Genomic DNA, 13600 nt, shown 5'->3' with positions numbered 1-13600 from the left:
CTGAGGGTGGGGGCAGCACGGTGAGAGACCTGACTGCTCAGGTTACATTGTATCTGGAGGGAATGATAAGGTGTGTAGGAGACACTATGTCCTCTGGGGAGGGAGACCACAGAGAATGTGGAAAGGGCCACCCTGGGCTGCAACACTGTACCCAGGTAAGACCCCTTCTCACTCCCCACCTTGCGGGGACATGGGGACAATTCCTGGCATCCCCCTGGCCTTGAGGGGAATGCTGAAGGACCTGAAGCCTTGCTGACTCTATCCCACCTGTCCCAAAGTGGCTTGCACTGAGCATTGCCCAGGAGAGCACGTGGACTGCCTCTGATAGAGCCCCAGGCAGGGCAGATCTGGATCCTGGAGCGTTAGCTAAGCCCAGATGCCCTCATGGGAGGACCAGTAGAGGTGTGCTCTGGGCAGGATGGATGTTTATGGGATGTGTAAGACAATGGGTCAGCACCCACTCCCAACCCACATTCTGCCGTTTGGTCTCCTCTCCCATAGTCCTTTGAGTCTCTGCAGGGTGGGCAGGCAGGACGAGGTAGTGTAAGGTGGTGACCTCAAAGTCGCATACCTCATTTGCCCACCAGCTCCTCAGCTGAGCTGGCCAACTCACTGGTGGCCCCCAGACCCAGTGAAGGTGGCAGGCTGAGGGTCCCTCCCCTCATGATACCCTCTCTTGATTTCCTAGGATCCTCCCGCCGCTGGAAGGCCCCCCTACCCAGGTGTCCCCTAGCAGCTCTGAACTTGGCGAGGGCTCCCAGCCTGATTGGCCTGGGGGCAGCCGCTATGACCTGGACGAGATTGATGCCTACTGGCTGGAGCTCATCAACTCGGAGCTCAAGGAGATGGGTAGGTGACCTGCCAGGCTGAGAGTGGGATGGGGGCAGGCCAGGCAGGGTTTTCTTCCGAATGCCAGCATCCTCACCCTCAGAAGGGCAGTGGCTGCGACGGGGCTTTGGCACCACGTGGATATGAGAGAAAGTCCCTACTGCATTACTGATCAGAGAACTTCTTTGATGTCTCTGTGCCTCATGTTCTGTAGCTGTCAGGTGGGGGCAATAATGACCTGTCATTTGCAGAGTTCTTGAGGATATTATTAGTAAGCCTGAGTATCACGCGAAGAGTAAGTGAACACATAAGTGAAGTTAGGATGACAAATGGGGCGCCGGGTCAGTTAGCAGGGGCCTCCTGGCTGGAGCCCACCAACACATCCTAGGAAGGTACCCCCACCCCATACATGTAGCTCAGGCAGTGAATTCCCCATGCATACAGCTGCATCCCAGAGATCCTATCATGTTATCTGCATGTACACATGTGTGTGGTCACAAGCAGGCCATCTAAAGTCAGAGCCCCGGGACCAGCCCCCAGGGGTCTGTGAGATTGAACGGTCCAGCCCATCCTGTTTCCAGATGATGGTGCTGAGGCCCATGACCGTGGGTGCATTTTCCCAGGTCACACAGCGGGTGAGTGGAGATCCGCCCCCCCCCCCCCCCGCCTCCGCCATACACCTGTCCTGACAAGCCAGGCTCCTAACACCCTCCCCTGCTATCCTCACAGAGCGGCCCGAGCTAGACGAGCTGACGCTGGAGCGTGTGCTGGAGGAGCTAGAGACCCTGTGCCACCAGAATATGGTGCGGGCCATCGAGACTCAGGAGGGCTTGGGCATCGAGTATGATGAGGACGTCGTCTGTGATGTGTGTCGCTCTCCCGAGGGTGAAGATGGCAATGAGATGGTCTTCTGTGACAAATGCAACGTCTGCGTGCACCAGGTGGGGGGCCCCACAGCCTCACCCTGCCCTCACCTGCTGCCCCGCCAGGCTGCTGCTGGCTGCTCGTCGTCTCGCCTGTAGGAAGGCCCCAGCCCTGCGGCCACAGGCCCCTGAGAAGCAGGGCAAGGGAGGAGGAAGGGAATGGAGCGAGTGCCCCAGGGCTCAGCGCTGTCCGCCAGAGTTGAGTAAATACCCCTTGGGTGGTCTTTCCATCCTTGTCCTGGGGGCCTCCCTCCGAGGCTCCCCGCTGAACACCCTGCCCCCCTGCTCCTCCTCCTCTCCGACCTGAACTTAGAAAGAGGCCGCACCATGCCGTGATGGAGAGCAAAGCCTGGAGCCAGGCTGCCTGATTTCAAATTGTGGCAGGGCACAATTTGAGTAAGAATTACCCAGTAAGAAACTGGGTAATTTCTTAACCTCTCTGGTCCTCTATTTCCTCAACTCTAAATAAAAATAAGTTGTTGGGAGGTTTCGCTTACTTCCTAGGAGTTCTTCGCTTAGAACAGTGTGTAGTACAGGCCGTAAGGATTTACCACTACTGATCTTATATACCAGGCATGTTGCCTGACATGCCCCCCCTCTTGATCTTGGGCCCCAAACCTCCCAGGTTTTGGGCATCGCTGGGCGTTGTTTACAGAAGACTTGACTGGAACCCAGTGGACCCACTCTAGCCCTGACTTTGAGCACACACACAACTTATTAGCCACTGCTGCTAGAATAGCTTCTGGGGAGCTCAGAGGCAGTGGACCCCTCGTTCATTCATATCCCTTATACCCAGTAGCTCGTAGGTCCATAAGCCTTAGGCATGATTAGGAGGAGCCTCCTTCACAAATCCCTGTGAAAAAAGGAAAACGCTCAGGGCCTTGTCCTCAAGCAGCATACAAACCCAGATTTGTGTCCAACTTCTGGACATGGACACTTCTGAAGTCCAGCACTTATTAGGAACCTCTGGCCAAAGTGACTTTCCTCCCAACAGAGGGCAGAGCTGAGCCCTCGCACAGAGGACTGGAGTCTTCGCCTTAGAATCCCTGTGGAGGCCTCCTTGCCAGAGCGTGCTCACACTGGGGCTCTGCAGCTCCTCGCTCGGGCTGGGGCCGGGGCTGTGTGCAGCTGAGTCCTGACCAGACGTCGACGGTACCCGCCCTGCTCTCTCCGCAGGCATGCTACGGGATCCTCAAGGTGCCCACGGGCAGCTGGCTGTGCCGGACATGTGCCCTGGGTGTCCAGCCAAAGTGCCTGCTCTGCCCCAAACGAGGAGGAGCCTTGAAGCCCACCAGAAGCGGCACCAAGTGGGTGCACGTCAGCTGCGCTCTGTGGATTCCTGAGGTGGGCAGATCGGGGCAGGGGGCGGCCCTGGGGAAGTGGGTCTCCATGGAGCTCAGAACTCAGGGAGCAGAGCACTGGGAAAGAAGGTGACAGGCCTCCATAAAAAGGGGTATCTCATGTGTGGCACCTAAGAAGAACTGGGGCAGCAACCCGCAGAGAGCTTTGCCTGTGGTCTTGGATAGAACTCAGGTGGTGGTTTACATGGGTAGGTGGGATTATGGGCCCCTGGGGGATCCAGGTGGTTAAGTCTGAGAGCTGAGCAGAAGTCAGGCAGCAGAGCAGAGGGGGAAGCATGCTCTGGGTCCTTCCAAATCCAGGCAGTGGTTCCAACCAACGTCAGGCTCCTTGCTTAAAACAAAAATAAGCCGCTGACCGAAAAGGAAATCAGGCAGTCAGGCAGAGAGCTAATTAGAAGTGGATGGTGGGTCTGCTACCATGGCTGTGGCTGGGATGGAGGGATTGGCCTGGGTCTGAGTCTAGGTGGAGGGGGACCATGGGTGACACACTAGGTCCACCGTGAGTTAGTGAGTCACCAGGGCGCTGGGCTCCTGGAAGGTCACCCTGTTCTATTTGAAATAGGAAATGCTGACGTTCACCAGAGTTTCTGCCCCAGGCCCGCTGTGTGCCCCAGCTGGGAACGTGGCCCCCTCCGATGCTGCCTGTGCCTGCAAGCAAGCCAGGTGGCCCTGTCAGCAGGGGCCCCTCCCCTTCGTGGGCTTCCAGTCTGAAGGTTCTTGCAGGGACCCCCATTGTAGGCTTCTGTGGTGATCATGGTTGCGTTGACAGTGGTTTCTTGCTCCCAGAGCAACCTCTTGAAAGCTGGGACTACCTCTGGGTGTTCCCTGGACTGGGCACCTCAGAGACAGAACCAGCAAAGACCCTGCCCCACCATGGGGGCCCTTTGGTTCAGGACCTCTGAACAGGAGCCCTTCTTCCATCTTCAGGCATGGGCAGTGGGGAGGCAGATGTATCCTCGGGCTGAGGGGGGGCTGTGTGCCCAGGAGACTTAGGTATGGTTGTTGGCTCCGGGACGGGCAGGGCTAAACAAAGGCACATCCCCACTGGCCAGGCAGGCCCTAGAGGAGAAGAGATGCTGCCTTGGGGCCTTTACTTGCTGCCCAGAAACATAAACTAAATAAACTCGTGTTCTCGTAAGAACTCCGAAGGTGCTAGTAACGAAGGGGTGAGGTATAGAAGACATGGGGATGCTGCATGTACTCATCTGTGTGTGCGTCTGCATGCATACACACACCCACACACACACTGAAGCCTCGCTGCCTCAAGGCCCACACCACCACGACGTACGCACACACGCACACGCACACACACACATGATCAGTTACATGGCCTGATGTACACTCTCATGCACAGTCACAAACAAGACTAGTCACAGGTGAGCAAACGCTAATGCACTCACTTCCTGGTCAGCTTGGGAGAGTCAGGAAGGTCTTGGGATGCAGGGGCTCTCCCACGGCCCTGTGTGCCCCCTACCTGCTTTCGGCAGACGGCTCCCATTTGGGGGATCCCTGGAAGCGAGCGGGGGAGGAGAGGCCTGACGCAGCTCCCTGTCTCCTGCCCAGGTCAGCATTGGGTGTCCAGAGAAGATGGAGCCCATCACCAAGATCTCGCATATCCCCGCCAGCCGCTGGGCTCTGTCCTGCAACCTCTGCAAGGAGTGCACAGGCACCTGCATCCAGGTACGAGGCCCTTCACCTCGGGGCTGCCGGGACTCATGCCAGGCTCAGCCGCAGACGGGTGCATCTGGGGCGCTGTGGAAAACAGGCAGCTGCCGCCCCACTCCCCCTGTCCCCATGGTGCTGCAGACAAAACCACCGTGGAGGCCTGGCACCATAGCCAGACTCAGGACCCCCACCGAGGGGCATTCTTCCACCCCCAGCCCCTCCAGGCACGGTGTATAGGCCCCGGGAGCAAAGGCTCACCGTGCCACCATGCCCTGGCTCTCCCCAAGAGTGACTATCTTTGGGGTTAATAAACACGCAGACCTCACTTCTGACATCAGACCTACCACGTGGGAGGGGCAGGAACCACTTCTCCTCCAGCTGAGCCCACACCGGGCAGGGCTCTAGCAGTCTGTCCATAGCGGTGGTTCCCAGATTCTGGTGTGCAGCAGGAGCACCTGGGGGGCTTGTTAAAACAGATCGCTGGGCCTATCCCCAGAGGTCTGACTCAGTAGATCTGGAATGGGCTGAGAATTTGCTTTATCAGCAGGTTCCCAGATGATGTGATGCTGCTGGTCTTTGGGTTGGAAAGTGGGGGGTCATTCTTTGTCTTCCTCATTTTTCTAGCAACAGTTGTCATTGCAAACACTAAATGTGCCTCCGCCCATTTTTAAGACTTTCAGAATGACTTGTGAGTGCAGTCTAAATATTCATTAATAGTTGGGTGGGGTATTGCTGAAACATTTATCAGCTGCCCACAGCCATCATCCAAGGCTGGGAGAGAGGAGCCGGCCCTGAGTTGGCCCCAGATGCCTGGGCAAGAGAGGGAAGGGGGTCCACTTCCAGCCCCTCTTCCCAGAGGATAGAGGCGGCGCACAACTCCCCATCTTAGATCATGTTGCAGAAGGGAGGCAGGGACCCATCACCAGCCTCTTTTGATGCCTCTTTTTCCAAAGTCATTTTGCCCACACAGTAATGCAGCTTATTCCCAAGGGTTGTCAAATCTCCTGACTGCTCATTTCCCCAGGATATATATGGTGCTGAGCCCCATTTCCTTTCAGGCTCCCCCAGAGTTCCCCCTTCCCACTTACCAGAGCTCCTCCATACCCACAGGATGTTGCGGGTCCGAACCATTGTGGGTCGGGTGTCACCGGCAGCCTGGATTCTCAGTGGAACCTCTTCCCTCCTAGCAGGGCTCCCCTCGTGCCTGACACTTCCCTCCTTTCCCTCCAGTGTTCCATGCCTTCCTGCGTCACAGCGTTCCACGTCACATGCGCCTTTGACCATGGCCTGGAAATGCGGACTATCTTAGCAGACAACGACGAGGTAAAGTTCAAGTCGTTCTGCCAGGAACACAGTGACGGGGGCCCTCGGGGGGAGCCCACTTCCGACCCCACGGAGCCCAGCCCTGCCGGCGAGGACCTGGAGAAGGTGACCGTGCGCAAGCAGCGGCTGCAGCAGCTGGAGGAAGACTTCTACGAGCTGGTCGAGCCGGCCGAGGTGGCTGAGCGGCTGGAGCTGGCCGAGGCGCTGGTTGACTTCATCTACCAGTACTGGAAGCTGAAGAGGAAAGCCAACGCCAACCAGCCCCTGCTGACCCCCAAGACCGATGAGGTGGACAACCTGGCCCAGCAGGAGCAGGATGTCCTGTACCGCCGCCTCAAGCTCTTCACACACCTGCGGCAGGACCTGGAGAGGGTGAGTGCCCCTGCCACCGCCCCACAGCAGCCACGGCTCTCCAGGACTCAGGTGGTGCGCTCTGGCCCAGGGGCTGAGGGCCTCCAGGTCTCTGACAGGGTGGGGGTATCTGATACTGTGCAGAACAGGGAAGCATCTAGCCCTTGGGTCTCCGAGCCCCTCTTGTCCCTACCCTTGTGGGGGCCTGAAGAGTGGGGGCCGTGCCAGGGTCCTGAGGCCAGAAGGCATCAGAGCTGGGGCACGACCCAGGCTTCTAGTGTCTACTGGCCTCTGTCCCCATTTGTGGCCTCCGTGGGCCATGCCTATTCCCAGCACATGAGCTTCTGCTTGGAATCAGAGGCCGAGGACGAACTGGGAATCACAGCAAGTTGGATCAACCCAACAAGCATGTGCTGGGCCAGGGCAGGGAAGACAGGTGTTAAGAGGCATGGGGGCATACAGGTGGGCCGGAGTCACAGTGGCCTGTGTGGAGTAGGAGAAAGGTTAGTGCGTGGGCCATGATGTGTGTGGAGACTGCAGAGTATTTTAAGCAGGGACTGTCCCTCTGTGGCTGCAACTTCCAAACACTCACCCTGGGAAAGGAATCACAGGGCCTACAGTGAATGGGTGACCCAAACCCCCCCAGCTCTATGCTAGGAGACAGTGGGTCTTGGCTTGGTGCAAGCGGGTAGTTCTGGGAGCTGAGTCAGATGAGGAGACACCATGGCTTTGGGGTGAGCTGTGGTGGTTGAGGGATAGTGAGAGTTGCTTTCCTGGAGCATGGAGGCCCCCCAAAGCTTCCAGTCCCTTCTACTCCCCCAGAAAAGAGGTGAGGTGGTTCCACCTCCTGTGGGGTATGCCCTCGAACTTGACTCTTCTTTCCCACTCTGTTACCTCTAGCGCAAGTTGGAGGCAACCCAAGGATGAAACAGGATGGTCTCTGAACCGGAGGTGCTGTTCTGGCCTCTCTTTGGGACATTCTGTCCAAGGGTTCCAGAGCACATGGGACCATGTCACAGTGTCCTCTGTGCGTGGCACAGACACAGCTGCCTGCCCTTACCCCAGGCCTTGTTAGGAGACAGCCCTGGGTGGACATGTTCAGGGGGCTTTGTGTGACCTGAGGCAGCTGCTTGGCTTAGGTCCATCTCTGTTGGCAAGTCTGTAAAATGGGTAGAAGAGTTTGGCAGGTGTTGTGCTGTGTTGGGAGGAACATAAGGTGGAGGCACTGAATCTGGACCCAGCTTGCCCGAGCTCCTCTACCCCGAGCCCCAGTCAAGGGGAAACGACCCCGCCGGCCTGGGAGGGAGCTTACCGGCCTGCCAGCAGGTCAGAAGGGGGAGGTGGAGAGTGGGGACGGCAGATGTCCCTGACTCCAGCCAGGCCAGAGGGCAAGGCCATCTACGTTGTAGCCGCCACTTCCTGGGCAGCCCAGCGTCCTGTCTCATGTGGCAGTGGCATCAGGTACATGAGGACATGGAGTACTTTCAGAGACCAGAGCCGCCTCCACAGTTGTCCTCAGGCCACCCTGAGTCTGCACCCTCCGGATCTCCAGCGCAAACACCCTGCTTTTACTCCTGCTCTTTCCCAAGTGACCCCTCAGGTCTGACCTCCCTAGGGTCTGTGCTGGTCTGGCTCCAGCAGGCAGTGTAGGGAGGCCGGGGGTGGGGTGACTTACTTAATCATCATCCTGCAAAAAGAGACAAAGTAGCTCCTCCTGGCCCTAATGAGCAGATGAGAAAACTAGGGCTCGGGAAGATGAGTGACAGGGAGCCTTAGAGAAATGTGTGTTTTCTAGGGTTTGACTTGAATTTGGACCTGAATGGGGGGCGGGGTTTGTCATAAGAAGGAGAGTTGTTGGCTTAATCTCCTGTTCTGTACACTTCCTGAGCAAAAGCATCCCTTCGTCGTCTCCCCAGCCTCTCGACCTCACTGTCAGCTGGTACAGCTGTGGCCGGGAGCCAAGGTCAAGGGCTAGGATGCCAGCAGGTTCCCAGGCAGCCAGAGCTGCCATGCAGACGCCTCTGGAAAGGGGACAGAGCCCTCCAAAGTCAGGTGTGAACCAGCCCACTCGTCCTCCAGCAGCCCCCGAGCTGGACTGGCGGGCATGAGCCGAGAGCAAGGCAAGGGAGTGCAGGGAGTGTGTGGCCCTGGCAGGCAGAGGAGATGACGAGCCAGCCTGACACCTTGCCAGCCTGACGCCCTCCGGGTCTCGCCTCGGGGCCTTTCACAGCCCCGTGTTGGTGGCTTGCGGGAGGGAGCAGGGCTGAGAGCTCTGCCACAGGGGAGGCTTTCTGCAAAGACCCATGACTGTTGGTGGCCCAGCCATGGCCCAGTGCCAAGGGCCGAACCGATCCAGCCTCTGCCTGGGCACCCGGCCAGCTTGGGCCGAATCCATCTGGGAGGCAGGGTCGGGGTTGAGACGGAAGCCTTGGGCAGCCTGGGTTTGCATCCAGTTCCAGCATTTCCCAGCTCTGTGCCTTCTGAGTTTCAGTTTCCTTTCTGTAAAATGGGAATAAGGAGCCAACTGACCTTGGCGTCACCGCGAAGGTGGGAGCACAGCGACCTCTGCCGTTTGTCATGGTTACTGTTGCTGCCTGCCTCTTAGAAGAGTGGGCTGCTTGGAGAGGGGCTCCACGGAGGACTGAGCGCGCAGGCCCAGGGCGAGGCCCTGGGGAGGAATCACAGGGCACCCTCCCTCACCGCCATGTCCCCCAGGGCCAGGCAGGGGTTTTGCTGAGAGAAGCAGAAGCCAGGGCCAGGCTGCCGCCACTAGCCTCAAGTCCCATTTCATGGTCAGCCTGGAAGATGTGTTTTCCTAAAATTTCAGCCGCAGGCCTTGGCCCCAGCGGGCCGCTCAGGAAGGCATGGCCACCGCCGGCTCCCAGAGTTATTCACAGCTGACACAAAAATTGCAGCGCTGATGAGCAGCCTGCCGACGCCAGGCTGGTGTCCCTTAGCAACCGTGCCGGAGGCTTGGGCTGCACGGGCCTCGATGCCTGTGGTTCCTCTGGATCTGGTTACCCGGAGTTTACTCAAGAGCATGACCTGGCTGGGGAGGGTGGGGGCAGCTCTCAGACATACACACTCCTCCCTGAGCATAGATCTGTGGGATCACCCCGAGGCCACATTTCTGACTCTCTCCCATGGAGAAGAGCCTGCCCTCCCCCACACTTGCCACCCACCCGCTTCCTTGTCAAGTGGGTCATACCCCATTTCCTCTGTCCTAAGTGCCTGGATTGTGTTCTCATTGGCCTCCCACCAAAGCCTACCTTGTCCCCGTTAGCCTTGGCCTCCAGAACTACAGCCCCTCAACCCCTCTATCTCCCATCTCTAGGACATTGACAACCCATTCGTGTCCTCACCCCACTGAAACCTGGTCACCACCTCACCCTGCTTCCTCGTCAGTAACCCTGCACCCTCAAATCCCCCTGATTGCCCACAGCCTCCTGTCTCCCTGCTCCGTTCCCCACCCCCGCCCGGCTCCCCACCCTTCACTGTCCCGTTTTCTTCAGCCCCACCCCGTGTGGCTTGCTGCCCGAGCCCTTGCCCTTGTGTGAAGGCCACGTACCTGGCAGAGCCTCACCCGGTAGCAGTCCCATTGTGCTGAGCAGCAGGTAAGCCCCACCAAGGTTCTTGTCAGCCAGCCTTGTTCTGGGATGTTCTGGACTCCCCAGCCCACTCCCTGTCTGCACCCCTGCTTCACCTCACTCAGGGCTCCTGCTTCTCAGCCCTCAACCTCACTTCCTGTGCCTCAGACCAGACCCCTCCAACTTCTGGGCGCTAGAGCCTTCTGTATCGGCTCTCTGCCCTTTCTCCCCATCCCCCTTCCCCCAGCGCACACCCTGCGTGAGCACGGGAGTCATCCTTCCCTTCAGGCCCGCTCAGTCTCCAGGATTCGAATCTGTTTCACCTTCTTCCATCTCTGAAAACACATCCTCCCTCCCCATGTCCCTCTAGTCCTGGGACCCTCTACCACCCCCATCCCCATCTCTCCTTTCCTGTCCTCCCTCTCTGCTCTTACTTCCTTGCTTCCTACTCTGGCAAGGCTCCTGCCACCACCATATTCCAGAACCATCCGCCAGGGCCACCAACAGCTTCCATCTCCCTACGTCTAGTGGCCACTTCTCCATCTTCAGCCTCTAGCCTTCTCAGCCATGGTGGCCACTGTCAAACATACCTTTGGTCTTAAAATACGTTTCTTGTGGACACTCTGACCACATCCTCCCTTAATACCCCAGTTCTCCTGCTCCCTCTGTGAGTACTCCTTGGCCCCAGGATCATCAGTTCACCACACTTGGGCTGACCTCTCAGTACTCTGCTCCACGGCTCTGCTCCACATCAGGAGGCTGGTCCAGCCCACATCTCCCTTCTGAGCTCCAGTATCTCATGCCCAGCACACCCATGTCCAAGCCTGCTCCCCCTACAACCTCCCTAGTCTGCACAGATGCCTTAACACTAGTCCAGTTTAGCTCAAGATAACTAGCCGGGAGCCCTCCCTGCCCCTCCGCTCTCCTCACCCCGTTCAGATTCACTCTATAAAACTTACTGATACCAGAACAACATCATGAAAATAGAAAGCCTGCTTTTGTGACCAATTCCTAGTTTAGGGGGACTTTGCTACTTGATTCATTTTTTTTCACTCACAATTTTTTTTAAAGATCTTATTTACTTACTTATTTATTTTTAAGATTTTATTTATTTATTTGACAGAGAGAGACACAGCGAGAGAGGGAACCCAAGCAGGGGGAGTGGGAGAGGGAGAAGCAGGCTTCCCGCTGAGCAGGGAGCCCGATGCAGGGCTCGATCCCAGGACCCTGGGACCATGACCTGAGCCGAAGGCAGAGGCTTAACGACTGAGCCACCCAGGCGCCCCTATTTATTTATTTATTAAGAGAGAGAACAGGTTGGGGGGTCAGAGGCAGAGGGAGAACAGACTCCCCGCTGAGCAGGGAGCCTCACATGGGGCTCGATCCCAGGACCCTGGGATCATGACCTGAGCTGAAGGCAGATGCTTAACCGGCTGAGCCACCCAGGTGCCCCTCACTCCGATCTTTTTTAAGAGAACTTTTTATGTTTATAATCAGAAAAAAACAATAATGACAGTGTAAGAAACCTGATAGGCTGGATGAGTTTCTACGGTGGTATCAATATTTGGTCCCCAAAAGCCATCACAGAAGAGGAATGCTACAACATTTAGTAACACGTGACTATGGAACCAACAGTCTTTTTTGAACCAACAGTCTTGAGAGAAATTAGAGAATTAGTTGATGATTCCAGGGTGAGGGGGGAGCAAGGGGTGACATCCTGACCAGTGTACCAACCACAGTATGTTGGCATTGTTGGGATTCTCAAAGGAAGAAGCATTCCCGTCTTCCATAGCAAGAGCCTCCGGATATCACTGATTGTGTAGTGTACCTTATCAGGAGAAAAATTGAGCATTTACCTGCAATATATTGTATTTTTAATCTCTCATTCATATCTACCATTGCATATTATGAAGCAGATATAATCAGAATTTCTAATAGGATCAAAAAATAAACCAGTAGAGGGGCGCCTGGCTGGCTCAGTCGATAGAGCATGTGACTCTTGATCTTGGGGTTGTGAGTTCGAGCCCCACATTGGGTGTGGAGGTCACTTAAAAATAAAATCTTGGGGCGCCTGGGTGGCTCAGTCGGTTAAGCGTCTGCCTTCGGCTCAGGTCATGATCCCAGGGTCCTGGGATCGAGCCCCGCATCGGGCTCCCTGCTCAGCGGGAAGCCTGCTTCTCCCTCTCCTACTCTTCCTGCTTGTGTTCCCTCTCTCTCTGTCTCTCTCTGTCAAATAAATAAATAAAATCTTTAAAAATAATAATAATAAAATAAAATAAAATAAAATCTTAAAATAAAAATACATACACACACACACACCAGTAGATATTTTAATGTCTTTTTCCTATACTGCAATGAACTAACTCAGTAGCCTATGCAGCTCACTTTGGAGACCCCTGGCTGAGGGCAGTAATTCTCAGATTATGTAGTGCTATATAAAATGTATATTTGAGGACCCAACCCCCAGAGACTTTGCTATTCTCCCAAGCCTGGGAATCTGTGTAGGTTTTTTGTTTGTTTGTTTGTTTTAAAGTAGGCTCCACACCCAGCATGGAGCCCAACTCGGGGCTTGAACTCACGACCCTGAGACCAACACCTGAGCTGAGATCAAGAGTCAGATACTTAACGGACTGAGCCACCCAGGCTCCCCGCTGGGAATCTGTGGGGTTTTGTTTGTTTTTAAAGATTTTATTTATCCACTTGACAGAGAGAGAGAGGGAGAAAACACAAGCAGGGAGAGCTGCAGGCAGAGAGAGAAGGAGAAGCAGGCTCCCAGCTGAGCAGGGAGCCTGACATGGGGCTCAATCGTAGGACCCCAGGATCACAACCTGAGCTGAAGGCAGACGCTTAACCAAATGAGCCACCCAGGTGCCCTGGGAATCCGTGGTTTTAACAGCTACCCAAGGGATCTTGATGCCAGTGATTCATTTGGGTTTGCCTTAAGAAACCTTTTTGTAAAGTTTCAGATGAAAGACCAAAAAAAGTCTGTATCTTAATAGGAAGTGATTAAGTATTGGTTTCTTTGAGAGGGACATTTGCAACTCTGAGCCTCAGGTCATCTTTCGAGGTTAGTGTTAGAGTTAAGTGTGAGAATGACATGTTTGGGAAATTTTTTAAAAGCCAGACCTTGACTGATCTGTTTTTTAGGTTGGACCGTGTTGAGTGGTTTGTTTTAAGGCCTCCAAAGTATCCATGAGTCTGTCCACCTCCCTTCATCCCTGCCGTCCCCATGCACACTAGGCCACGTGACTGCCAGGAGGGAAACGGACTAGGATACAGGGAGAATAATGTTGGGCTGCTTGGATGCAGCGGACAGGGAAGGCCCTTTGGAGGTGACATTTGAGCCAAGATCTAAAGGACGAGGTCCAGCCTTGGGAAGAGCCTTAAATATATACCAAGGCCCCAAGGCAGAAATAGGTTGGACACAGAAAGGACCTGTGAGACATGGGCTGTGAGACATGGGCTGGGAGGTGCCAATGGGAGGTCAGATTGGGCAAGGAAGGCTTTGGACTTGGCTCTGATTTTTTTTTTTTTAAATGTCATAGGAAGGAAGCTGTGTTCG

At 55.7% G+C, this 13600-nt stretch overlaps 1 protein-coding gene across 11 annotated transcripts in view; it reads left to right on the top strand.

The window, feature by feature from the left end:
* Positions 1-13600, top strand: part of JADE2 (jade family PHD finger 2) — a 52317-nt gene that overhangs the window by 27528 nt on the left and 11189 nt on the right. For all 11 annotated transcript variants that reach the window (XM_036123928.2, XM_036123936.2, XM_036123938.2 and 8 more), the window contains 5 exons: positions 689-849; positions 1558-1769; positions 2928-3095; positions 4676-4792; positions 6008-6472. In XM_036123928.2, the coding sequence (XP_035979821.1) occupies positions 689-849; positions 1558-1769; positions 2928-3095; positions 4676-4792; positions 6008-6472 (1123 nt within the window). The remainder of the gene's footprint in view (positions 1-688; positions 850-1557; positions 1770-2927; positions 3096-4675; positions 4793-6007; positions 6473-13600) is intronic.

This window comes from Halichoerus grypus, chromosome 2 (assembly GCF_964656455.1).
Source record: "Halichoerus grypus chromosome 2, mHalGry1.hap1.1, whole genome shotgun sequence".
In the NCBI taxonomy this organism is placed as follows: domain Eukaryota; kingdom Metazoa; phylum Chordata; class Mammalia; order Carnivora; family Phocidae; genus Halichoerus; species Halichoerus grypus.
The sequence above is the reverse complement of the archived record's forward strand: the minus strand, read 5'-3'. Positions and strand labels throughout refer to the sequence as shown.